The sequence below is a fragment of the Cynocephalus volans genome, chromosome 12, assembly GCF_027409185.1.
Source record: "Cynocephalus volans isolate mCynVol1 chromosome 12, mCynVol1.pri, whole genome shotgun sequence".
NCBI classification, from domain to species: Eukaryota; Metazoa; Chordata; class Mammalia; order Dermoptera; family Cynocephalidae; genus Cynocephalus; species Cynocephalus volans.
In genome coordinates, this window is record NC_084471.1 from 7,517,646 (window position 1) to 7,543,756 (window position 26,111).

The 26,111-nt window shown below is 50.9% G+C and overlaps 1 protein-coding gene across 1 annotated transcript in view; it reads left to right on the forward strand.

Moving 5' to 3' along the window:
* The first annotated feature begins 10,832 nt into the window (after window positions 1-10,832).
* SCUBE1 (signal peptide, CUB domain and EGF like domain containing 1) overlaps window positions 10,833-26,111 on the forward strand; it is a 135,870-nt gene continuing 120,591 nt past the window's right edge. Inside the window, exons 1-2 of the mRNA XM_063115609.1 lie at window positions 10,833-11,331; window positions 14,790-14,921. Coding sequence (XP_062971679.1) covers window positions 10,833-11,331; window positions 14,790-14,921 — 631 coding nt within the window. The remainder of the gene's footprint in view (window positions 11,332-14,789; window positions 14,922-26,111) is intronic.

A 26,111-nucleotide genomic window follows, 5' to 3' on the forward strand; every position in this document is an offset into this window, starting at 1 on the left:
TCACTCTTATCCTTTCTCTAACAACTTAGGTGAGACCAGCACAGGCTGCGGCAGGGGGTACTTAACCTTTCTGGGCGTTAATTTTCTGCAAAACAAAGAAGATGGGATTCCCAGCCTCAGCCTTTGACTATAAGAATCAAACAACATGATGGGTGTGACTGAGTCTGGTGATAAACTGTGGAGTCCTGCACAAATGCCCAGTGTCACTATCACCGTGACCTGCCGCTGCTACATCACAACTATGATGCTAGTTATCAAAGAGCATAGCTGGCCTTGGGGACAGGAGAGACCAAACTCCTTGGTCAAGCTCTCCCTGGCCAGTCTCCACTCCCCCAAATTCCTCAGAGATAAGGATGTCAGGCAAGCGGCTGTAATGGCTCATTGTGTGTGGGGTGCTGTGTCTGTCTCCAGCCAGTGTGGGCAGCTGTGAGGACCCTTTTATCATGGTGATACTTGCACCCTCCCCCTTTGTGCTGGAGACAGTCTTAGAGTTGGACTAGATTAGGCCTAGAACTGGAGAAGGACTAACATCTTCCATGCAAAACAGCAAAACTATAGACCTCTGGGCCATGAACCCTTGACTTTTTTCTGAGTCTCAGAACGCTGGGACGTTACTGACCAGCATTATTGCTTCCTATCTGTATATCATCACTGCCACTAATTAGCCTGGGAGGAAGATGTTTGAAGGGAATCCAGGCAAATGTCTCCACTGCCCACATATTTTGAGTGTCTGCTCTGCTAGACAACTTGCTGGGCACTGGCAGAAGAAGGGAGAGCAGGAGATTAGTGACCCCCTAATGCATTTGTGCCCCCAAATTCATGGGGTCCCCTCTCTGCATGCAGTGTTAAGGCTCCTGCCCCCCTTGCAGCCTTGACGCCCTTATGTGGCTTCCTGACGGTACCAATTCTTTAGAGGACAGTGTTGGTCTTGGGTTTAGAGAGTTGCTTGCAGCCCAGGTAAGTAGCGTCCTTGGACAGGGGCCCTGGGAAGGGTACTAGGTAGTGACTCCAAACGGCAGAGGAAACCAAAATGATGAAGGCTCCTCGGATTTGGGAGATACTTAGGAGGTAAAATTGACAGGACTTTGTAACATGTTTCTGAGAAGCAATTTGGCAACAGGTGTAATGACAGAAAACTTGATTCCCTTCTACCCAGTTATTCCATCTCCACAGATTTACTTTAAAGAAATTACCAGAGATGTTGGCAAAGATTTAGATGCAAGGATAATCCACTCATTGTTGTTTATAACAGCCAAAAATTGGAAACAGTCTAGACCTGTTAAGTGAACTGTGGAGCACCCCTGCAATGGAATACTACATGACCGATTTAAAAATCACATTTTAAAAGAAGATTTCATGCTTATGATTCTGAATGAAATGAGAGGAAACAGGTTGCAAAAATAATGTGCATGTTGAATGAAACTAGAAAAGCATGCTGAGCCAAAGAAGCCAAACAGAAAAGAGTACACCATTATGCATGATTTTATTCATATAAATTTCTACAACAGGCAGAATTAATCCATAGTCAAAGACATCAGATCAGTAGCTGCCTGGGTTGGGGGCTTGGGGCAATTGACTGGGAAGGACAAATAGAAGTTTTGTCAGGACTGGAAATGTTCTCTGTCTTGATTGTGGTGGAAATTACACGTGTGTATGCATTTGTCAAGACTCACTGAATGGTGTAGCAGCTGTGGAAAACAGTAGAGCAGTTTCTCTAAAAATTAAATGTAGAATTACCATATGATCTAGCAATTTCACTTCTGGATATATACCCAAAGGAACTGAAAGCAGGAACTCCAACCAATACTTCTAGACCCATGTTCATAGCAGCATTTTTCACAATAGTGAAAAGGTGGAGACAAATGTCCATCCATGAATGATTCAATAAACAAAGTATGCTATATCCATACAATGGATATTATTCAGCCTTAAGGAATAAAATTCTGATACATGCTACAACATGAGTAAGCCTTCAGAATATTAAGCTATGTGGAAAAAGCCAGACACAAAAAGACCATTCTATGATTCCTCTTATATGAGGTACAAAATTCATAGAGACAGAAAGTAGAACAGTGGTTACCAGAGACTGGGAGGAGGAGGAGGAATGGGGAATTAGTGTTTAATGGGGACAGAGTTTTAATTTGTGAAGATAAAAAAGTCCTGGGGATGGGTGGTGGTGATGTTTGTACAACAATGTGAATGTACTCAATGCCACCAAACTGGACACTTTTAAATGGTTAAAATAGTAAATTTTATGTTATGTACATTTTACCACAATAAAAAAAATTTTTTTTTACTCATTGAACTATGCACTGAAAATGATCCATCTTATTATATGTAAAGTATGCCTCTATGAAGATAATTTAAGTAAAGTAAAAAATAAATAAATATAGAGGCCAGAAAAATATGCTGTATGTGTACTACAATCTTAATTTTATTTTCAAAAATGTATATGCTCATAGAAAAAAAGACTGGAAGGAAATACAGCAGAATGTTAATTGTCATCCAATCTGGGTTTTTTCTGTATTAAGCAGATGTGACTTTTTAAGTTGGGGAAAATGGTAATTTTTGTGTAAAAGGCATTTTTGCGCAAATCAGCATTTGCAGGGGCAAGTGGGTGAGCGCACACTTGTGCCTGCATTCAAAGCACCCACCACCAACCCCCTCTTCCCACTCCCACTCCTGTCATGCTGCTTAAACAATGCCAGCAGCCCAGTCATCCTGGTAGAGAGGACTTGGTACAGGCTACATTGTCGCTAGAAAAAGAAAAGATTCTAAGAGAATTTCGACGATCAAGTCCACTCCATGACTCTCTGAGGCAGAGTTCCAACAGCTCTCTATCTACCACTGCCATCCCATCTTGGCATGGTGGCTCCTTTTGTTATTCAGCTTCTGGGAGAGACCTTGGATGACCACTCCATACACACCCCTTCACACTGTATCTCCCTGCCCTACTTCAGTTCTGTGCAAAGCCCTTCTCACTACCTGAGGCTTTTCTTGTTTCTGGTTTGGTTGTTCATCCATCTCCCCCAGCTGGCCTGTGAGCTCCATGAGGGCAGGCTCACTGCTGAATCCCCAACACCCAGAAGAGTGTCTGGACAAAGCATGTGCTCAATAAACATCCTTTGAGTGGATGGGCTACTAGGCTGCCACGCATTCACTGCCTAGCCTATTTTACAACAGCGATCTAATGAGAGTCTCATACTCACTCTGTGAGGTTGGCATTCTTAGCTCAGTTTTACAGATGGGTATACTGAGTCATAGAGAGGTACAGTGGCTTGCCCAAGGTCACACAGCAAGTAAGTGGCACAGCTTGGATTAGAGTTCTGATCTGCAGAGTCCTTGCTCTTCCCTCCACCCACCTTGGACATCCAAGACTGCAGGACAGAGGGAGGACGGAGGAGCACTGGACAGGGAATCAGGAGCCCACAGCTCCTTCCCACTCTGGCTCTGATTGGCTGGGTGATCAAGAACAAGACTTCCCATTCATTCATTCATTCATTCACTTATCCATTCCACAGGTAGTCAAGGAGCTCCAGTTCTTGCTGTCATTGGAATAGTCATGGAACATGATGTTATTTGTCAGGAAGGAAAAACTAGAAACACTTTTAAATGACTCAATTGACTATGATAGTTACACCTGTCCGAGTGGCTGAGCGTGTACTCTGGAGCCATAGCACCCAAGTTTGATTCCTGGCTCTGCTATGTGACCTTGGGCAAGTCACTTAACCTCCCTGTGTCACATTCCACAACTGAAAATGGGAATAATAGCAACTACCTCATCGGGTGGTTGTGGAATCACATAAGTTAATTAATGTATGTAAAGTGTTTAGAACAAGGCCTGGCATATGTGTTATTCGTCGATGGCATCATTTCATGGAGATACCCCCTAACTCCATGCAATGGTTGAGCAGGGCTATTTTGGCTGCAAGTGACAGAAACCAACATAACTGTCATAAGAAGGGATGACTCAACCAGGGCCTCAAACACTGTCGGGTCCCTCCTGCCCCTCCTCTCTACTCTCTCTCTCTTTCCCTCTCCAACTCTCCCCTTTGATTATCTCTGACTGGTGGATCCATTCTCTCAGGCCAGCTGTCCACACAATTGCAGAACCACAGTGACAGGCGGCTCTGGACACCCATCTTTACTGCTTTATGTCCGCATAAGAAAGAAGACACACCCCACCAGCTCCACTTAGAGAATTCCAGGAAGGCATCTGACTGGCTTGACTTAGTCACATGTCCTTGCCTGAACCAATTATATAGCCAGGAGGTGGGATACGTGAATGGCCCAGCCAGTCACCTGCTCAGCTATGAGGCCTTGGGTGGAGGTCTGGAAGGGATACTAGGTAACCACAAAGTCTAACTAACCTACACACTGTGCACACCCCAACATTTTGACCTAAGCGGGAGACAGATCCACTAACTGATAAGTTCCAGGTTTCAAAGCTGTATTAGTGCCTGCGTGGGGAATCATGCAGGGCATATTTGGGACACAATGCAGGGCTGGGCTCCGAGAAGAGGGCCCTGAGCTGAGCCTGCATCTATGTCACCAGGCCCAGGGGACAGAGAAGGGCATTGCAGGAAGAGAGAATGGAGTGAGCTGTGGCTCAGAGGTGTGAGGCAGCACAGAGCGAAGGTGAAGCAAGCGTTCACCAGGCAGATGGCTGCAAATGGAGAGGTCCACAGGGCTCCATCTCCAAGGGTCTTGAGTGGTCTTTGTCCTTCAGGCAGCAAGGAGTGGAGAGGTCAAGGTCAGGCCAGTCTTTTGAGAGCCGACTTTGGCTACTCTGGTGGGGATGAGTTTGAGCCTCTGTGGAGTCATTTAGATCTCAACAAAGCTAGTGGCCGAGGGGATGGAGAGACGTTACAGGGGCTGGAGTGGCGTGAGAAGAAGCAGGAGGTGCCACCCCTAAGACAGGAAGCCCTAGAGGAGCAGGCTTGGGTAGGAGGAGCTGAGGGCCCATTCGGTGGAGTTTGAGATGCCTGAGGGGGCTCCAGGTGGACATATCCAGGGGCAATGGATCTGTGAGACTGGGCCTCAGTTTCCCCATCTGTACAATGAGGAGCACCAGCTGGGCTGTCTCTAGGATTCTTTTGGAGCGTTTCCTGTCGATGTGTTCATGCACCCACAGCCACGAGTCAATACCATAAGTGCACTCCAGAGGTGATGGGTGGGCACACATCTGCTAAACTGCAAGGCTCTGCATGACGTGCTCATGAAGGAGAAGCTCTGTTTAGGACACTCTGAGAAGCTGTTCTTGGTGATGCCCTGTCTCATGTGCCTCCTTGGCATTCTGGGGTGGGGGGTAGTTCCAACAGCGTTTGGAACTGTTAGAAAGATGAGAGAACATAAAACTGGGTAGTACCTAAGATCAACCATGTGAATTATGAACTGTTACAATTTGTCTGGCCACTATATAAAAACCACTTTTCTCAATATCAAAACAGAAAAGTAAAACTCGAGGCATTACAGCCAGGAGCGCCGTATCGCCTTTGTGCCCTTCAGCCCTTTGAAACACTGGGTGTGTTTTATAAACTGGTAAGATTAAGAGTGGGTCTTGGGGGGTCATGCAGATCTGGGTTCAATCCCACATTTACCATTTGCTAGCTCTGTGATCCTGGCCAGGGGGCCTGAGTCCCAGTTTTCTCAGTTCTAAAGCGGGGATAGTGGCAGTTCCTATCTCACAGGATTAACAGATGCAATGCACAGCCCAGCCCAGCAAGTGCTGGGCACATGGGACACTCCACAGATGCTAGCAATTGTTACAGCTAGGGATGAGGCAGTGGTGACAGGTCCATACACTGAGTGTCACAATTTAGGCAGATCCTTTCAGAGTTAGAACATGGGCTCCTGGAGACTGAGACTCACATTTGACAGGTCAAGCCAAGAAATAAGGCCTGTGTGGCCCAGGGTCACTTAAGGATTGCCAAAAAAGACTTCCCTCAAAGGCCTAATGAAGCATGCAATCAACAGGGGTATCATGCAATTTCATTTTTAATAGAAAAGAATAACAAAAGCCTCTAAAGTCATCAAGATTGGGCTTCATGTCCATGTAATGACATTTTACACTTGCAGAGAACTTTTTCTCTGAGAATTTTCACAACTGTTATTTTATTTATTTATTTTTTGTGGCTGGCCAGTATGGGGATCCGAACCCTTGACCTTGGTGCTATACCACTGAGCACTAACCAACTGAGCTACCCCGCCAGCCCCTCACAGCTGTAGTTAATCAAAAGAATACTGCCTGAGGAAATTTTTTAAAAGACTAAGATGTTCTTAACCAGTTGGATATTACTACCATCAACTACTAATAGTAGTAGTATTAGTACTAGCAGTAGTAGAGATTCTAATAATAATAGCAGCATGTGCTGACTGCCTCTGTATACAAGGCATGATGCATATCTCATTTAATCCTCCCCAGAGCCTAGTGAGGAAGACATTGGTATCTGTCCCATTTTACTGATGAGGAAACTGAGGTTCAGAGAAGTCCCACACCATTCCTACCTGTGTTTAATCCTCCAGACAACTCCAAGAGATTGGTTAGACAGAGGAGGAACCTGAGGCCCGCAGAGGTGTTGCGTGATTTCATCAAGGTTACAGGGCTGGCAAGTGAAAAAGGCGCAGACTGAACCCAGTGCCAATGGCTTTCCCAACACTGAGGACCGGGGTCCTCCACAGGAATCAGCATCACAGAGGGTGTGCCTGGAAATAAGGAAAAGGGCAGCTTACTTCCTCCTCTCCCCTCTTCGCCTCCCCAGACCTGTATGAGGCATCACCAGGGGGAGCCAAAGGGCCCCAGATCGCCTGCTCTGGGCACCCAAGGACTGTGGTCCTGCTGACAGACCCAGCTTCCCCACGGGACACAGAGGATGGAGGTGGACAGGAGAGAACGGGCAGCTGAATTCACCTTGCAAGGCCCCATCAAACAGCCAAAGAATTATTTTCATGGAGCAGTAAGAATTCTCAGTTAAATGATGTCTGTCTGGTTTCTTTGTCCATTCATTCATTCATTCATTCATTCATTCGACAATAATTTCTTACGCCCCAGCTGGGAGCTGTGGCCTCAGACACATATCAGCTGTGAGCCCTGCCCTCAGGAGCCCCCACTCTGGAAAGAGACAGATGTGAAACCCAGGATGAGCTGGGCTCTGTTGGGGGAAGCCCGGGGATCTATGGGAGCCCAGAAGAGGCCCTACACCCAGCTTGGGGGCAGGGGTTGGGGTGTGGGCAGAAGAGGGGGGTGAGACTCGTGAGGAAGGGGAACAAAGGGTGCTCCTGGCAGAGGGAGGCACACAGCCCCAAGGGTGCGAAAAGCAGGATATTGGTGGGACTCTCTTTGACAGCAATTTGGTGAGACTGGGACTGCTGGGGAGGGGCATGGGGTGCCTCATTTACCACACAAAGAGCTCACAGGTGGTTCGGGAAGTGATGGGAGCCATGGAGTATTCCCTCCCAAAGTCACTGCGAGATTCGTCCTCTGGCCTTCAGTCTCCTAGCTCAGTCTCCAGCGGCTCCACAGCATCCCTTGCTGGAGTCCCTGCCCGCCCATCCCACCCCGGCACAGACAGGCCAGTCTCTGTGGGAAGCTCTCCATCATGTCACTGTCACATGTGCACAGTGCTCTACAGTTTTTGAGTTGTTTCCACAACACTCTCTGGCTCACTTTCTTGGTCCTTACCTTCTCTCATGGACCTTGGCACATTTTCTCCATCTGTCCTTCCTTGTCCATAAGGGAAATCTCCTCATGCTTTGGGCCCAGTTCCAGGTCACCTGCCCTGGGAGGCTTCCCTGACTGTCCCCCGGGCAGAAGTAACCTCCTTTTTCTCTGCCCCGTAAGCCTCATCCTTTAGTTTATCTGCAAGGGGCTCACAGGTGTCTTCTCTCCACTGCCCTCCTCCCCTGCCCTATGACTCCCTCACACAGACCCTGATTTCCTTCTGGAAGGAAGCACTTTTTCTCTGTCTGCACACTTCAGAGGTGTTAGTTCACCAGCAAACTTGACCTGAGCAGTTACTTGGGGACGGGCTGGGGACTAAAACCTAGTAAGAGAGCTGCCCTGGGGCTGTGCGGGTCACTGCCTCTATTTCTGCTTTGATCTGGAGGAACAGTGTCAGGAAGATTCCCTGCTGCCATCGAGCTTGGGGGATACCTGGCCAGGGGTGGGGAGCTCCCGATGAACACACACATTAAAGGATATTGTTTCTAGCAGGACAGAGTCCCTCGAAAGGCCCTATTGCCAAATCCTCAAGATTATATGTGGTTCTGAGGGAGTTTTTTCTCTCAGAAACCCAAAGCCACAGAATTAAGAGGGGGACAAAATAAAGCCTGATAACAGAATCTCCCAGGTTAAATACCAGCCAGGAGCAAACTTGCTGAAGAAAATGTCTGGAGTGGTGGGGTGGGGGGCTTAGTGGAGGCGAGAAGCAGCCCTTCCTTCCTCTCTGGTCCTTTCTGATCGCCCGTGTGGGGGACCTCTTGCCTCAGCCACCAGTCTAGTGCCACAAGCTGCTGAAGTGAAGTCAGACTGGAGCAAGAGCTGGCTGGACACAGAGTTAACTTCCTGGGGCTGAGGGGATCATCCACAGATCGTTGCACAATATGTGTGAGGGTGTTGTATGTGTGTGTGAAGGTGTGTGTGAGTATGTACATGTGCCAGAGGGTCGATGTGAGTGTGTGAGGGTGTTGTATGTGTGTGAAGGTGTGTGTGAGTATGTACATGTGCCAGAGGGTCGATGTGAGTGTGTGAGGGTGTTGTATGTGTGTGAAGGTGTGTGTGAGTATGTATGTGTGCCAGAGGGTCGATGTGAGTGTGTGAGGGTGTGCGTCTGTGAGGACCTATATGAATGATTGTATGTGACAGCTCGTGTCTTACGTGTGAGAGTGTGGGTGTGTGTGTGAGGGTGTGTGTCTGTGAGGACCTATATGAATGATTGTATGTGACAGTGTGTGTCTTACGTGTGAGAGTGTGGGTGTGTGTATGAGGGTGTGTGTCTGTGAGGATCTATATGAATGATTGTATGTGACAGCACGTGTCTTACGTGTGAGGGTGTGGGTGTGAGGGTGTGTGTCTGTGAGGATCTATGTGAATGATTGCATGTGACAGCACGTGTCTTACGTGTGAGGGTGTGGGTGTGAGGGTGTGTGTCTGTGAGGATCTATATGAATGATTGCATGTGACAGTGTGTGTCTTATGTGTGAGAGTGTGTGTGTGTGTGTGTGAGGGCGTGTGTCTGTGAGGATTTATATGAATGATTGTATGTGACAGCGCGTGTCTTACGTGTGAGGGTGTGGGTGTGAGGGTGTGTGTCTGTGAGGATCTGCATGACTGTATGTGACAGCACGCGTCTTATGTGTGAGGGTGTGGGTGTGTGTGTGAGGGCGTGTGTCTGTGAGGATCTGCATGACTGTATGTGACAGCACGCGTCTTACGTGTGAGGGTGTGTGTGTGAGGGTGCATGTCTGTGAGGATCTGCATGACTGTATGTGACAGCACGTGTTTTACGTGTGAGGGTGTGGGTGTGTGTATGAGGGCGTGTGTCTGTGAGGATCTATATGAATGATTGTAAGTGACAGTGGTAGTGCGTGTCTTATGTGTGAGAGTGTGGGTGTGTGTATGAGGGCGTGTGTCTGTGAGGATCTATATGAATGATTGTATGTGCGAGCACGTGTCTTACGTGTGAAGGTGTGTGTGGGGGGGGGCGTGTGTCTGTGAGGATCTGTATGACTGTATGTGAGAGCACGTGTCTTACGTGTGAGGGCGTGGGTGTGTGTGTGTGTGCTGGGGGCAGGGAAGGGAGTTGGTGTGGAAGGGAAACGTTGGACGCAAACTGGTGCAGACAGTGTGGACAAAAAGAGAAAAGTCCTGTCTTTGAGTGGGGCCTGGAGAGCAGGAGAAGAAAAAAGGAGCTCTTATTGGTGGTTGTCAAGGAGATGGGCCTTGGGGTTTGCTGAACTTTCTTCCCTTAAGGCGTCCTGCCTCGAGCTGAGAGGGGCCATTTATTTCCCGCCGCGGGCTCAGCCCGGCCGAGGCCGACAGGCGTCAGGTGTAGGCCCCAGCCGGGCCAGAGCAGTTCTGCGACCGAACCCCCGGCCCGCCGCCCCGCGCCCGCCCCGCGCCCGCCCCTGGCCTCGCACTCACCCGGCAGCAAACGTCGCCGGCCCGGGTCGCCCGGCACATGGGCCGCGCCCGCGAGGACTGACCGCTCGGGGGCGTCGTGTGCCGCCGAGCTGTGCCTGGCGCCCATTCCGGACCGGGTCCTGCGGCTGTCCCGCGACAAGCACACTTAGGGGCCATTGTCCTTTGGGGAGTGGTAGAAAGTTCGCTTGAAACATCCGATTTAAACCGATCTTCACGACTTCTTCACATCTGGCTTGTTCGCTGCCGCCTCGCCCGCGCCTGGCACTCAGTAGGTGCTCAATAAACGTGCACGGGCTGGCTGCGCGGACAGGGCCGCTCTGCGCGTCGTCACTACGGACGGAGGCTGCCGGGCCTTTCCCGACCTCAGGGAACCGCTTCGCAGGCCCCCTCCTCCCCCTCGGGCGAGGGCGCGCTGGGGGCGGGGAGGGTGCCGCTCCCTGAGGGGCGACCACCCTCGACGACTGGAGCTGAGGCGGGGCGGGGGGCGGCCTCTGAGCACGCCCAGCCTGGCCGAGGCGGTGCCCCCGGCGGCCGTGCGAGCCGGCCCGGGGCCCCCACCCCCCACCTGCCGCCCGCCGGAGGGGAGGGGGCGGCCCCGGACGCCCGCGCCCGCCCCTCCCCCCGCGGGCCGGCGGCCGGCGCCCATTGGCCGGCCGCGCGCGGCGCCCCGCCCCCTGGCGGCCGCGGGCCAATGAGCGTGCGGCTGTCAGCTCGTCAGCCGCGCCGGCTCGGTGGCTCGGGAGCCCGAGCGGTGGCGGAGCAGCGAGCAGCCGGGAGCGCTCGCGGGAGCGGCCGGTCGGTGGGTCGGTCCCCGCGCCTCGCACGCCCGCACGCCCGGCCGGGCCCGCAGCGAGCATGGGCGCAGCGGCCGTGCGCTGGCACTTGTGCGTGCTGCTCGCCCTGGGCGCGCGCGGGAGGCTGGCGGGGGGCAGCGGGCTTCCAGGTAAGCGCCCCGACAGAGGGGCCGCGGGCGCCGGCGGGCGCCGGCGGGCGCCGGGGGCTTGGGGCGGTGGAGGCGCGGTCCCGGCGGCCCCCCAGCCCGCGCCGTCGGGAGGGCGGCAGCCCGCGCGGCCCCGCGCCCGCCCCGCCTCTTTGCAAAGTAACTTCTGGGGCTAGCCCGGGGCGCCCCCTCCCCGCAGCCCGGGCGGCCCGGGGCTCCTGGAGCCCGGCGGGGCCGCAGCAGGGGCGGGGTGGGCTGAGGCCCCGGGGAGGGGAAGCGTGAGGCGGGAGGAAGAAAGAAAGCGCGACGGCTGGCCGACGGGGGTCCCGGCCAGCGGACCGAGGCGGGGCAGGGACCCCGGAGCCAAGAGGGGTGCTCCCCCGGGGGAGAGGGGAGCGCGGGCAGAAGGAGGGTCGGAGGGGCGACGGGAGGAGGTGAGCCGAGGGGGAAAGGACGGATAGAGAAAAGGAGGGCAGGGAGGTGGTGGGTGGAGGGACAGACGGACAAAAAATGAGGTTCAGAGGGAGCAGACAAAAGGACACGGGGAGAAGCCCGGAGAGAGACCAGAAAGACCGGAGGGGGAGAAGGAGGCAAATGGACAGCAGGAAGGAAAAAGACAGATCGAAGGAGGGGGGACATGAGAGACGGACCCCCACCGGTGGACAAGAGGAGAGAGCAGGAGAGGTGGAGACAGATGGACACCAGAGAAAGAGATAGGGGACTGGGGTGGGGGTGGGGGACAGAGGGAGGGAGACAGAGAAGGATGGAAATGCCGGGAAAGCCATGGACAGATGGACAGTCCGACAGGAAGGGAAGGAGAGACAGAGGGGAAGAAGGCAGAGGGGACAAACAGACAGACACAGAAGGAAAGAGGTGGATGGGAGCAGGAAGGGGAGACCAGACATGGGATATCAGTGGCGAGGGGATCCAGGAGAGGAGGCAGGAGACACTGGAGGAAATGCACATGAGAGGAGGTGGGCTTACCACGGTGATCCCCTGTCTTCCTGCCCTGTCCCCTCCTGTTCTCTTGTTGTCTGGAAGGGACTCCCTCTGTAGAAAAGCTAGAATCACATTCTCTCCTCCCAGGTCTTCAGAGGAGCTTCGTCCCTTTCTCTCCTTGGAGGGGGAATGTGGGGGGAGTCTCCTGCCTGCCTTTGCTCAAGCTGGCCTCCCAGTAGTCCGTTTTGGGGCAGTGTGGGGTCTTTTCCTGAAAGTCACGCCCTGAGCAAGGATGCTAGGCCATTTAAACTATCTCACAGTTGGAGCCATGCTTTTTTCCCTGTGCCCCCCTCCTGGAAGCTGGGCCCTGCTGCCCGTACCCCAATGTGTCTGTAGGTGTCTCTCCCAGGCTTTGGGGCCCTTCACCTCTGTGCAACTGTGTGTGCCTCTCTCCACCTCTCTGTTCCTCTTTGTGTCTCTCCATGTCTGTCTCTATCTCCCGTCCCCCTTCTCCCCTCCGTGGAAGCCCTGTGACTGTGAAACCCCAGCGGCCGTTCCCCAGCATAAGCAAACCAAAGTCAAGGTGAGCAACCCATACTGGGAGAGCTGGGCTGCCCTGCACCAGGAAGCTCTGCCCAGGCCAGGGAATGTGGCATGAGGACCTGTAGGGACAAATGGCCTGTTGACTCCTCTCCCTCTCCTCGAGCTCACCTGCCCTCTCCCCACCCCCTTCTCCCCACACATAAGGTGTGTTGGGAGATAGCCCCACCCAGCCCTCACCAGCATCCATCATTTCCATCCCGATGAAGACGCTTACCTGGATGGGAGATTAGGGTTGGGGGGCTGCAAGCAAATCCAGAGCCCCAGGCAGTTTCCTTTCCCTCATTCCCACACACTGACCCTTCAGAGTGGGAAGAGCCATCTCTGTGACCAGCTGACTCTGCTGGTCCTGTCTCAGATGTGGCCCGTGCTTCCCCCTGGAAGCATGTAGGTTGGCCCTCTCTGGCCTCTGGCTTCCTGCCCTTGAGGCAGTTCTGCCCCTGCACGGGGGTCCCTCTGTTGCCACTTCCCCAAAAGGCCCCAATGTTCCTGCTGGCCCCTGGCCTTCATCCACCACCTCTGGCCCCCTTTCCACCCTCCCTGAGGGCAGCTGTAGAGGATGGCCTGCCCACTTGAGCAGACACAACCACCCTGAAAAGCCATGCCATGTCTGTGTGCATGTGTGTGTGTGTGTGTACATGTGTGTACGCAGGGAGGTCATTCTGTTGTGTTGCTTTTTGATGCCTCTCTTTCTTCAGGGGTGGGCTGGAGCCTTGGGGGCTGGGGCAGAGGAGGAAGAGTCCTGGGGAGGGAGGAAGTGGATCTCTTAGAGAGGCCCTACTTACAGATTTGGAATCCAGATGCCAGACAGGGGGCTAATTCAGAGGGGACATCTCTGGGGACCAGGCAGCTTAAGGTGAGGACAGAGACTCAAAGAGATGGGGACATTCCAAACTTGCCCCTGCGGGGCTACGCTCGGGGTGATGTTCTCAGGGTAGCTGCTGAGGGTCCCTTGTGCTGCTCTCCTGGGTCCTTCTGTCTGTCAGTCATACATCTGTATTCACAGCTTGCTGGAAGTAAATGGCACATAGAAAAGCTTATTCTGTGCTGGACTCTGGTCCCTGCCCCTAATGAACTACTGACCTATTAACAGCACTCATTGGGCTCAGTTCCCTCATCTACAAGAGGAATTAAACTGCATTACAACTAAGGTTCTTCTGGCTGGGCTATCCTGTGCCCCAAGGGTCCTCTCCATGTCTGAACTCTGTGTGTGTGTGTGTGTGTGTGTGTGTGTGTGTGTGTGTGTGTGTGTGTGTGTGAGAGAGAGAGAGAGACAGAGAGAGAGAGAGAGAGAGACAGAGAGAGAGAGAATGCATGGTTCGGGTGAATACACAGATACACAGAATCTGTTTTGCATTATTTTGCCACGGCAGCTGTTCCAGACTGAAGGTGTATATGTGTGTTAGGGGTGGGAGAAGGCAGGGAGTACCAGGAGCCCTCAAAACCTAGACTGAACTTGAATTTAGAAGTTGGCATATGAGAACCAGTTTCATATCTAGATTTCTGAGGTGGGGAGGAGAATGGGGGAGATCAAAACTATCGATGAGCCAAGTTTAGGCCAGTTGAGGGTGTGGTTTTGCCTCTGGACACTCCAGTCTGGGGATGTGGATGCCAGATGAAGAATCCAGTATTTCTACAGCCTAGGGGCTGGGTGGGATCCCATGTTTAAGTCACCTGCAGGAGCCTCCTAGCATGGCCTCTGCTCACTGCTCCACCCTAGCCTCAGTTTCCCCATCCGTAACCCTTATGGACTGGATTTAAATTCCTCCAAGGACACTTCTGGCTTTAAATTCTAGAATGAGGAGAGTAGAGGAGGGTTGGAGTGTTGCTTGTGGTGAAAGCAAGACACACAAAAGAGAGCCATTTCCTTGATGTGTCCCTATGCCCCAGCTTTCTCATCTTTTCAGTGGGAATAATAGCCCTGCTCAGTGGGACTGTTGTGAAAACAAATGAGATCAAGCATACTGGTAGCATTGCGCCTAGCACAGTGTAGCTGCCCCAAAGATGCTACCAGTTGGTCTTTGTCACACAAGATTGTCATGTGACAGCTGTTATTGTTAATTACCCCAACCATCAATGGAAGAGCAGAGGACAAGCTCCCCTACCCCATACTGTCGCTGCCTGCTTCCCTGGCTACACTCACCTGTTGTTTCTCCCACCCCCCAACAGGGGCAGGTGATGTGGATGAGTGCTCGGAGGGCACAGATGACTGCCACATTGACGCCATCTGCCAGAACACACCCAAGTCCTACAAGTGCCTCTGCAAGCCAGGCTATAAGGGGGAAGGGAGGCAGTGTGAAGGTGAGTCCAGTCCTGCCCTTCTAGCCACACCCTGTGGCTGCTGGGGGCCCTGCAGGTGGCCAGTGCTCCACCATTTAATGCCAGGCAGGGCTCAGCTGCCAGCCGCACAGTGAGGGGGGCTGACAGCACAGTCTTCTCTCAGCCTAGGGAGGGAGGTTGCAGGCTTTCTGGGAACATGAGATGCTTCCCTGGAGAGTGGAAGCTGGAGTCATGGGTGCCTGACTCACCCAGGTTTGCAACATTTTGTTTTTTAAAGACATTGAGATGAAGCATTGAATGATATATTTGTGCATCTGTCCCTTACTGGATATATGGGGGAGTAAAGGCCTGGGGTGAGTCTCTCCACACAGTCCCTAACTTTAAACACAATACCACCTGTGTGGTCTGTAGCTTCCCACAAAGGACCTGCTCAGTAGCTGGCCATGGTCACAGGAGACATGAGGCTGGCTCAGGTCTTCTGTCTCAAGCTCCAGAGCTTGGACAGGGTGGTGGATTGGTACCATCTCTCTGTCTGGCCTTTCTTCCCTGCACCTGGGCTGGTGGTTTGTCCACCTGGCTTTAGAAACTGCCTCCCTGGAAGGTTGGAAGTCAGAGAGAAATGAGCAGTCTTGGCTGTGTTCTGGACTCTCCAAGCCAGATGGAACCATTGAGAGCATTTGTCCATGAGGGTCTTTTCAGTCATCCTGACCCCATGGGTCTAGGGCAGGGCCCAACCTCAGGGGGCTGGAAACACCTCCCTCCATGATTGATGTGCACCCCTGGATGGAGCCACTGATCCAAATCTTCTCCATTCACTCCTATTATATAGAAGAGGAAAAATGAAGCTCAGAGAATAGAAGCAACTTTTTAAAGTTCCCAGCTTTGTGACATACTGAGGACTGTAACCCAGCTCTTCCAATTCCCACTCAGTGACTCTCTAGCATCTCCTTTTCTCCCTGAGCCCTGCCAGCTTAATTTTTTGAAGCATGAGAGCAACTTGTGAGAACAAGATGGGGGTACCCGGTCTTTCTGTCAACAGGCCTAGCATTTTATAGGAGGTGCAGCCACACCTCCTTGGGATGCTGGCAGTATAAATCCATCTCATTTATTGAGCATCTACTTAAGGCTGAGTGCTGGGCAGATGACATCATCCTGGATCATGCCTGGTTTGGTCATATCCCTGGCTTGCTAGAGGCCCGGAATCTGGATAGGGGCACTGGCACCTACCACAGACCTCTGGAAGGAGGCAGATAGAGCAGGTCATGAATGAGAGGCCTGGCGGGACAGCCTCCCCAGCTGCTGGAGGGCGTGGAGGATAGCTCAGTGGTTCAGGTGGCACATGCAAGGCTGTGTGTGACAGCTCTCTGACCCTCTGCTCTGCCCCCCAGACCAGTGCCCTGGACAGGGAGGGCCATAGGCAACCCCCATCTCTGCTGGTTTAAGCCACTGACCGGGCCTTTTCCTCCCCGAGCCCAGCACCAAAGGTCCTCTCCCGCTTTCTCTGCCCAGGAGGTCCATGCTTTGTCTCCTACCTGCTCCCTGAAGACATCCAGAGTCCAGCTTTAACTCCCCATTTTGCTTGAGCCCTGGATTAGCAGTCAGACTCTTGTCCCAAGCCCAGCTCTGCCACTTGCTGGCTCTGTGGGCCTCATGTCCTCACCTGCTAGAGGGGGAAATCATTTTCCCCTCCTGAGTGTAAGGATGAGAGAGGAGGAGACTTGTGAATCAGCACATGTTGAGTTGCCACCTTAACAATACATGGACTGACTACTAGGAACCAGGGGAAGGACACCATGTGGTCACTTGCTCCCTAAGTCCCCTGTGAGTGAGTGCTGGCAGGGGTTCTGGGGACCTAAGTGGACCTTCTCCCACTTGCACTCAGGTTTTCTCACCCCTGGGACCCACCCACAGTCATCAATCAGAATTGACACAGCCTGCCAGAGTGTTCACCCAAGGACCATCAAATCCCCCACTGGCTTCCCTGTGAGGACTTGGGACTTTGAAAAGTAGAAGGGCTGGCAGGCCACATGCAGGGGTGGCCTGAGGGAGCTTGGAAGCCATGCAGATGTTCACTTCCTTAGCTTACAGATAGGGAAATGGAGGTCTGAGTGGGGAGGGGTCTTGCCTGAGTTGCAACTAGAACCCAGGTTTGGTGGACCCATTTCTCCCCACTATTTCTGCAGGTGGTTATCACTATCTGTGGCTTTCTGTTTCTAGAGGAGGGAATAAACAGTCCATTTTCAGTTGAGCATAGTGGTTAAAAAATGAACTTTGGAGCCAGAGCTTCTTGGGTTCAAATTCTGCCAGGGCACGTTACTTAACCTCTATTTGTTTATCTGTAAAATGGACATACTACACCTACCTACTTCGTACCATTAGTGTGCAAATTAAATGAGTTAATATATTTAAAGCATTTAAACATAGCTGGCACATAGGTGTACTGTATAAGCATTAGCTGCTGTTACTGTGATGGTGATGATGATGGCAATGTTGATGGTGTTGATGACAATGGTAATGATGACGGTGACGATGGTGGTGACAGTGTTGATGATGATATTGTTGATAATCACTATCATCATCATGTTGACATTCATGATCATAATTTTCTTCAAAATGTGAAAAGGGGTGAAGCTTTGTCTTTTTCCAACAATTCCCAGGATCTGAAATCCTTGGAAAATGGGGTATTCTGGTTCATTGACTATACCTATAAATCATACGCATATATCCATATCCCCACAGAGACATACGCGTACATGTGTCATTCGCCGATGACCATTTACCAAGAATGTACAATAAAAAATACATGGGAGGCTTTCCTGTGGTCCTACTAAACCCACTTCAGGGATGGCAAACATGCTGTCTGTCACCTTCTCTTCCACAGCAGACATCAGTAATCAATCACTGTACCCTCCAGACAGTCATTTCCATGGTAGATGAAACCTGTTTTCCCTCACTGGGCTCCTGCATCTGTGGGTCCTGAGCTGGTGTGAGGTTCTACAGAGGTCAGGGTTGCAGTTTTGGGGGAAATGAGTACCCTGTCCTACAGATCTCATAGACTTTGCTATTTCCTGTAGTAAACACAGAGGATGGATTCTCTGCAAAGCAACGTCTAAGAGCGTAGCTTCCACAGTCTCCCCAGTTCTTCATGAGAAGTGGGCCCAGGTTGTGGGTAGCCCTATGTGGGGCTGATCGAGCCTCTTATGTCCTTAATTGTGCACCTTGGAACTTCTGCTGCTTGTGAAATCCTCTTCAGTAAACCCAGCACTGGAAGACGCCTGCCCCCCATTCTGAGGACAGTTTCTTACTACACCTTCAAGGTCATCTTGCTAAGTGGCCAGTGTACATGTGATGTTAATGTGGCCTCCACCTGAGCAGCCATATTGCAGATGTGTCCAGAGAGCAGTCAGGGGCCTCAGGTGGTCAGCATAACACTGGCAGGGGCTTGCCGCAGCCAGAATGAGGTGCCTCAGACAGCTGGGAAAGGCTGAGCAAGGCTGAGAATAAATCAGGGTTCCCTGAATGATTCACATCTTGATGGAATCTGAAGCAACTTGAGTTAAACACATGGATGTGTAAAGTTAGAAGAAACTTTAAGGGCATCCTGGGCAGCACCTGTGTTTTTACAGGTGACCACCCCCCCTCCTGTCCTCCCCAGACCTGCACCCTCCATTGTAACCCATCTCACATTGCATTTATGTTTTCTCACGTCTCCTCCTGGAATGTGGGCTCCTCAAGGACAGGTCTCTGGCCTGTTCAGCTTCCATCCCTGGTACCTAGCACTGGGTCTGGCACAGGTCACAGAAGGCATTTGTTGGGTGAAAGGGAGGGTAGATGGTCCCAAGGGTCACCTCCTCCAGCAAGCCTTCCCTGGTTCCCCAGACAGAGCTATCACCTGTGAACCTCCCTCCTCAGAGCTCCTGTCATACTAAGTTGTGATGACCTGCATGACTTCACTCATGGCTGGGCCCAGAGCTGGTGTCGGTAGACAGTGAATGACCATTATCAATCCTGGGGGTACCAGGAAAGGCCTCCCAGAACCTCACAAAGTCTGAAGGTCTTACAGATGGGAAAGTTGAGGCCCGAGAGGGGAGGGGACCCATTTAAGGATATCCAGTATGGACCAGTGTCACAGTTAGCCTGGGGAAAGTGGGCCCCAAGAGGTCAGTCTCTAGCCAGGTTGTCCAGAGGAGAGGCAGCAGAGCCTGGATTCCAACCCCAGTCAGCCATGGGGTTCCCAGCAGCCTGTCTGAAAGCATGAGGAAGGTTTCCTTAGCTATGGAGTGATAGAGAGGGCTGCGGAGACCTTTTCCTCCTTTAGCGCCCCCCTGCCTTGCTGCTACTAGCACGTCTGAAAGAGCAGCAGCAAATGTGAAGGGCTGAGAGCACACCAGCCTTCCTGTAACTGCGAGGTGACACCACTTGGGCTTAGCCCAGCTCTCAGCTCAACCACTTTAAGTTACTGTTATTTTTTATCCTTTCCTCCCTACCCACACTCCAGTACCACTGTCTTTCTTTTCTTCTTCAAACTTGCCAGCTCCTTTCTACCTTGGGGCCTTTGCACATTCCGTTTCCCAATCCCTCTCCACTTAGCAAAGCCGAGGCATACCCAGCTCACCCTGCCCCTTGGGCATGGGGCTTTTGGAAGCCGCCAGGACAGGCCCTGCGCTGGCCTGGTCTGAATTAGCCAGGCCTGTTTATGCTCATTCTGCCAAGGGGGGCAGGCTGGGGGCGATGAGGGAGCATTTCATCCCCTTTAAATGCTTCAACTCATTTAATCTTAATTGCCTTGTTTTCATAGACATTTGCTAAGGAAAAGGACCAAATTATGGCTTGAATTGGGTCTTACTAATCTTAATTAAAAGCTCTCGTTTATAATCAGGACCAGGCCCCAAACGAGGAGCAAACCGCCCTCAAATGGCTTGTTTAAATAACTAAGACCCTCTTGATAATCACTGTTTAGTCTGAACCCGCAGCGCACATCACCCCTTCTACGTGTACTTAATTTTTTAGACCATTTATTCAAGTGGTTTATTCCACTTGCAAGTTCCAACTCCAGCCTTTTCCAAAATGCTATAATTAAAACTCTTGGGGGAAATAATTTTTGTTTTGGCCACAGTATATCAAATATATTACTATTTTCCTTTTTTGTGTGAAAAGGAAAAAAATGACAACCTTATGGCCATCAGAGATCACAAAATTAGCATGTATGTAATGAATGTAAACAGTCACTTCCTGAATTTTATATCCCCAGGGTCTACTTGTCAATCACTGAAGTTAGGTAGATTACAGAGCATGTTATTAAAGTGTTTTAACAAAACTCCTAATAACATACCCAGTGATCCATTAGGTTTAACATCAGAAAAAAACCTTAAAACCAATTGGCCTTCTTAGGGAATAATGTCCCTGACCTTATTAAATCATTTTCATCGTCATTACTGCGCACTTTATTGAAACTCCAGATAAAATTCTGCTTTTTGGGAGGCCAGGAAAGGCCGTAGGAGGTAGGGTTGGAGGAGGAAAAGGGGAGGAGGACAAATTCTTCTCCTCCAAGTCTTAAAACTTGCAATTATGCATGCTAACGTGTGTTCTGCGGAAGATGAAAGCACTCAAGTCCAGCAGAGCAGCGGGCAGGAAGAAATTGGATGTGACTTAAAATTCCAGGTTGTTGTCAATTAGCAATTAGGCTGCACTGCTTGCAACCAGTCCCAGCTCGGCCGCAGAGTTTAGGCCTCTTGGTGAATTCTCGGAGCCCATGTCCATTTTTAGAAGGTAAAATAAAGCTCATGCTGTTGGCATTTCTGCATTGGAGGCAAGTGTGCCTTTCTGAGCCTCAATTTGACCATCTGTAAAATGTGTGTGCTGGACTGGATTCAGTTAAGTATCAAGCGGGTTCACTGAGCACCTACTCTGTGCCAGGTTTGGTGCTGGGGCCGAGACATGTTTCCTGCCCTTGAAGACCTTGCCGGTTAGTAGGAGAGACAGATTGGGGAAGACATGTTCATTATAGGGTGTAGAAAGTGCAGCAATGGAAATACAGACAAGACTCAGTGGGGGTGAAGAAGAGAGATTGCTTGTCTCTGCCTGAAGAAGGGAAGAAATTAGGGAGGGCTCTATGGAGGAGGTGTCGCCCGGGCCAGGTTAGAAAAGCAGGGCAGAAGCAGGTCTCTGACATTCCTTCCTGCTCTGATGGTCAATCGAAACATTTGTACCGTGGATTCAGAGGCCTGTGTTTCGGTCCTTGCTGACCCAGTAAGTCTAGCGAGTGACTTAACCATCTTGAGCCCTGGTTTGTCACCCATCTAATAGGAGCAACAACACCTGTGTTATGGAATGTGCATTTGAGCAGAGATTTGAGGAGGGAAAGGAGCTTCACTGTCGGTGAGAGGATGTTGAAGTCAGCATCGGTGCTGCATGTTGGGCTTTTATTTCTCTAAACCCCATTTCTCCCAGGGTTAGGGGTCTCTGCTTCAATCTTCCCCCTGCCCCTCATCTCCGAGCTCCCCGGGCAGCAGCCCCTCTCTGCCCCCTTCCTCAGGCCCTCTTGCCTCCTCCTGGCCGTTTCTTATTGCAGTGGCTGTATTTGTTTTTCCATCAGAGGAATGCTAACCAGAAAAAAACCATTATTTCTAAGAAAATAAACTATGGACTTGTTGGCCTTTGAATGCTACTGAAATGGATGATGGCCCTCCCCGAAGGCCTTGAGACTACGAGGGCTGGGGCTTGTGTGTGCCAGCAAGGTCAGGGGCTTCAGAGGGTGCTCTGAGGGGGTCCTCCAGATGGGCCAGGGCTGCCCCTGGAAGGAGAGAGTTTAAAAGCCCAGCTGGCTGGCTAGGACTTCTGGCCTGGACTAATAACAGCTGCTGGTGTTCATCACTCCTCTCTCCCTCTGGGTCTCTAAGATTCACCCCTCTCTCCAGGAGCTCCCATGCCCTCTGTCTGGGCCTCCTTCCCATTATGTCAAGGGGAGTAGAGCTGGGAATGGGTCTGTGGGGACCTGGATTCCAGCCCTGTGTGACTTGGGGCAGGTTCGTGGACCTCTCGGGCCTTAGTGTGCTGACTGCAAAGTTCAGGGGTAGGGGGAGGTGGACAGTAGATCCCAGACCCCTCGGACTCCTGTTGTGGGCAGCTCCTTCCTCAGGCACTCCTGGCTTTGGTGGCGCCCAGCGTTGGCTGTCTATGGGGGTGGTGGGTGGGCTTCTGCTAGGCTTAGCCGCCTGTACCTTCCCACTGCCAGCACTGTGGGCAGACATGGGCATGAGGTTGTGTTCATCTGGGTCTGGGTCATTCTCCCCCTCTAAGTTGGCAGCTCCTGTGGCCAGAGTCCAGGCTGAGAACAAGGGGCTTGTCCTAGGGAAAATGTTGGCACAGAAGGGAAGTTGGCAGAGAGGTGACTTGATCTTCAGCGAGGACTGTGGACCTTGGACCCTGGTTCACTGAGATGTGGGACTTCTATGGACAATCGTTTCAAGGCTAGGAGGGCAGAGTCTGGAACCAGCCTGCTGGTGCATGAACTGTACCTTTGCCACTTATTAGCTGGGTGATCTTGGGACAGACTCTTGAGCTCTCTGAGCCTCACTGTCTTTTTGTTTGAGATAAGGGAAGTGAAGACCTTCCTACCTGGGCTATAGTGAGGGTTAAGCCACTTGCCATTAAGATGGTGTCTGGTGGGAAGTTGCCGCTGCTGGTATTTTTATTACTATTGGAGAGAAACTCCACTGGGGGATTTGGAGAGAAAGAGAATGAAATGGAACTGCAACAGGCCAGCAGGTCCTGCCAGCTGTAGATCCCATGGGTGGCCTGTGAGGTTAGGGCAGGAAGCCTGAGCTGGCAGTCCTGAGTTCAAGCTGCTTTCAGCACCTTTCTTGCCGATGAGATTAGTCCCTCAGTTCTCCTCTTTGAGCCTCAGTTTCCCCTTTATAAAATCCAGGGCAGTGGATCAGAGGAGCCCTAGGATCCTGGCTTGCCAATTCTAAGTGGCAGCTCAGACTTTCTGGCAACCTTGTGTTTCCAATTTGCTTCCCATTGAGTTCAGAGGTGGTTGGGCCTGTGCAGCAGCCCTTTAGATCCTGCAGTCTGGGGGTCTAGGGTATCTCCCCTGCCTTTTCTTAAGGGGACAGGAGAATGACCATGCCTGTAATTGGCAGGAAGGAGCAATAAGGACTTAGACTCAGACTCATGGCTGGCAGGGCCCCCGAGACGCTCCTCACTTCCATCTCAGACCAGATTGCTTCAACGTCCATTAATCGTGATGCCAGAGCCCAGGAACAGCACACAGTGAAGGGTTCAGGGTGTCTTTGAAGGAGAAAGGAAATGATTAACTGGTCCTTATCCTATTGGTTTGGCAGGGAAATCCTCCCTGGTTCTTGGGAGCTAGCACACTACCATGAACCCAGGCTGGACAGCTGGCATTTGAGGTCAGTTCAAAGTGAGCATCTTTCTCGTTTACCTGCATCCAGGCAGAGTCCTGGAGACCCACCTAGCCTAGTGGATAAGAGCACCAAAAGCATTAACTTTTTGGGGGGAGGGGGGGGTTACTTTTAAAATAACTTTATTGAGTTATAATTCATATACCATACAATTCGCCCACTTAAAGTATACAATTCAGTGCCTTTTAGTATATTCACAGAGTTTTTCATCCACTACCATAATCAATTTTAGAATTTTTTCTTGACCCCCCAAAAGAGACTGCATACTCCTTAACCGTCACCCACCCCCCACAGGCCTTCAACCCCTCCAGCCCTGGAAAACCACTAATCTGCTATCTGTCTTATAGATTTGCTTTCTTTAAAAGCTTCATGTACATGAAATCATACAATATATAGTCCTTTTTGACTGAGACAGTATTAACTTTGAAATCAGGTGGCCTGGCTCGATTCCTGGCTCCCTTGGATTAGCTGTGTGACCTTGGGCAGGGCAGGCAACATCTTTCAGACTCGGTTTCCCTTGCTGGAAAATAAAGATGTTGGCACACACCTCTTATGTCATATGTCCAGAGCCTGCCTACCGCTTTACACATCATAAGGGTCAGGGAGGCTATGATCATGATAATCATTCATTCATTCAATGTTCAGCAGACTTTTGTTGAACACACTCTGCTAGGTTCTGAGGCTTAAGCCAAACAGGACACAGTTCTCGTCCCCATGGACTTGGAGCATAGAAGGACACATACATAAGCGGGAGTAATGATAGTGTTTGTTCAGGGGGTTGTGGAGCCCAGAGCAGGAGCAGGGGTGGTGTCTGCCAGGAGATGAGCAAAGGCATCAGGGAGCAAGTGATGCTGGGCTCACTGTGCAGAGGTGAGTCCATGTTTGTGAGGGAGCAGGAGCTCCAGGCAGAGGGAAGAGCATGAGCAAAACTGTGGCGGCCTGAAGCCACATCAGGAACTGGGAGAGGTCACCAGGCAGCTCAAACCCCATGGTTATCATGGATCACAGAGTATGTGGAGAGGAGGGAACCTTCCCACCCTCTGGCTGAGCCACGGTCATTGTGTGCAGTTAGGAATGAAAAAGTATATAGATTTGTGTTGGTTTTGCACAACCTTTGACCTTTCCCGTAATTAACTGCTGGGCCCACTTCTGGCATTGTCTCAGCAGAAGGGAAACCTGATCGATGGATGCCAGGGGACTGCGGAGAGCAGGTCTCATTACTCAGTCATTACAAACCCAGAGCTTAACCCTGCGCCACCGGAGACAGGGGGCTTAATCCTTCCTGCTAGGCAGCCCAAGAAACTACCTTCCCGTGAGCGTAATTAGCCAACAAACCGGATTAAGATTTATTCATCAGTAAGGACTCAACTTCCTAAGCCATACATCTCTCCTAGAATGGTTGCCTGATCTAAGGAGTGCATGGTTTTTCCTAAAGCTCCCAGACAAAGGAGAGGACGTGCTAGCGCCCAGCCAGGGAAGGGGTCTTTGTTAGAGCATTTGGTCTCTGCTGTCTGTGAGGAATGTCTAGAAAAAAATGCCAATTTCAGGGGGAAATGAGAAGACATTTTCAGTAATGATCTCTGAGAGTGGAGAGTCGGGTGCTTTAAAAATCCCTATTTTGAGAAGGTTTCCAGTCCTGATTTTCAGGAAAATGCCCTAAAATAGTATTAAAATGAGAAAGCACTCTGATTCATTACAATAGAATCTTTTAGAAGCTAGGCACCACAGAATAAATTACATATTTTATGGGGCAATGAGAATCAATTTTGAATTAAATGAAAAAAAAATCCATCCTACTTGGGTTCCAAACCAATGTTGTTGGCACATAACCACAGCTATGGGATTGTGTATGTGCACATGCCATTTTAATATAGAAAAAGTAGAACTGTGACCTTTCAAAAATCCCATAATGAGCAGTTCCCCATACTGTTTTTCTCTGCTCTATTGGATACTTGGAGCTGTCTTCTGTTGATAATTGAGTTTTCATTAAAAAGAATTCCAAGCTGGGGAAGGAACAGGGATGCCTGGAATGAGTTGTTGGACTTCTCATCTTCAGTGTTCAGAGCTCTGAAAGCTGGTCAGATCGTTTGTCCTGCCCACTTTCTCTGTTCATATGAACCATCCCTGTCACCACCCCTCAACTATCACCAGTCCCTCAATCTCAAGGGTAGGTACAGACTTTGGAAAAAAAAAATGCATATGACATCTCTTCCCCACCTTTCTCCTTAATGACTTTTTGAAGCATGAAGCACTTTTAAAAAGTATTCATCTCATGTACCCTGAGAATGTGGCTCCAACAAGCAAGAATAGAGCCCACATTTGAATGCAGCCACTGGCTGGGAGCCTGGAGACAAAGTGTTTGGATAGAAGGGTGGGTGTTTGGATCAATGAGTAGTATATGGATGGGTGGTGGGCATTTGCATGGATGGATGTTTAGGTGAAAGGAAGGATGGGCATCTGGCTGAATATTTAGATGGATGGATGGATACATACGTGCCTATTTGGGTGTATGGATGGAAGTTTGGCTAAATAAATGGATGGGTGAATAGGTGATTGGATGACTAGAAAGGTGGTCGGCTGACTGGATATGTAGATGGATGGATTTGAGGAGCATAAATAAATAAATGGAAGAAAGGTTGGGTGGGTATTTGAATGGATAGGTTGTGGGGTGAGCAGATGGATGGAGAGTGGGTGAATGGATGGGTGTTTGGATGAACGGATGCATGGCTGGCTGGTTATCTGGGTAAGGATAGGCGTGCACACATGCGTATATGCGTGGGTGGAT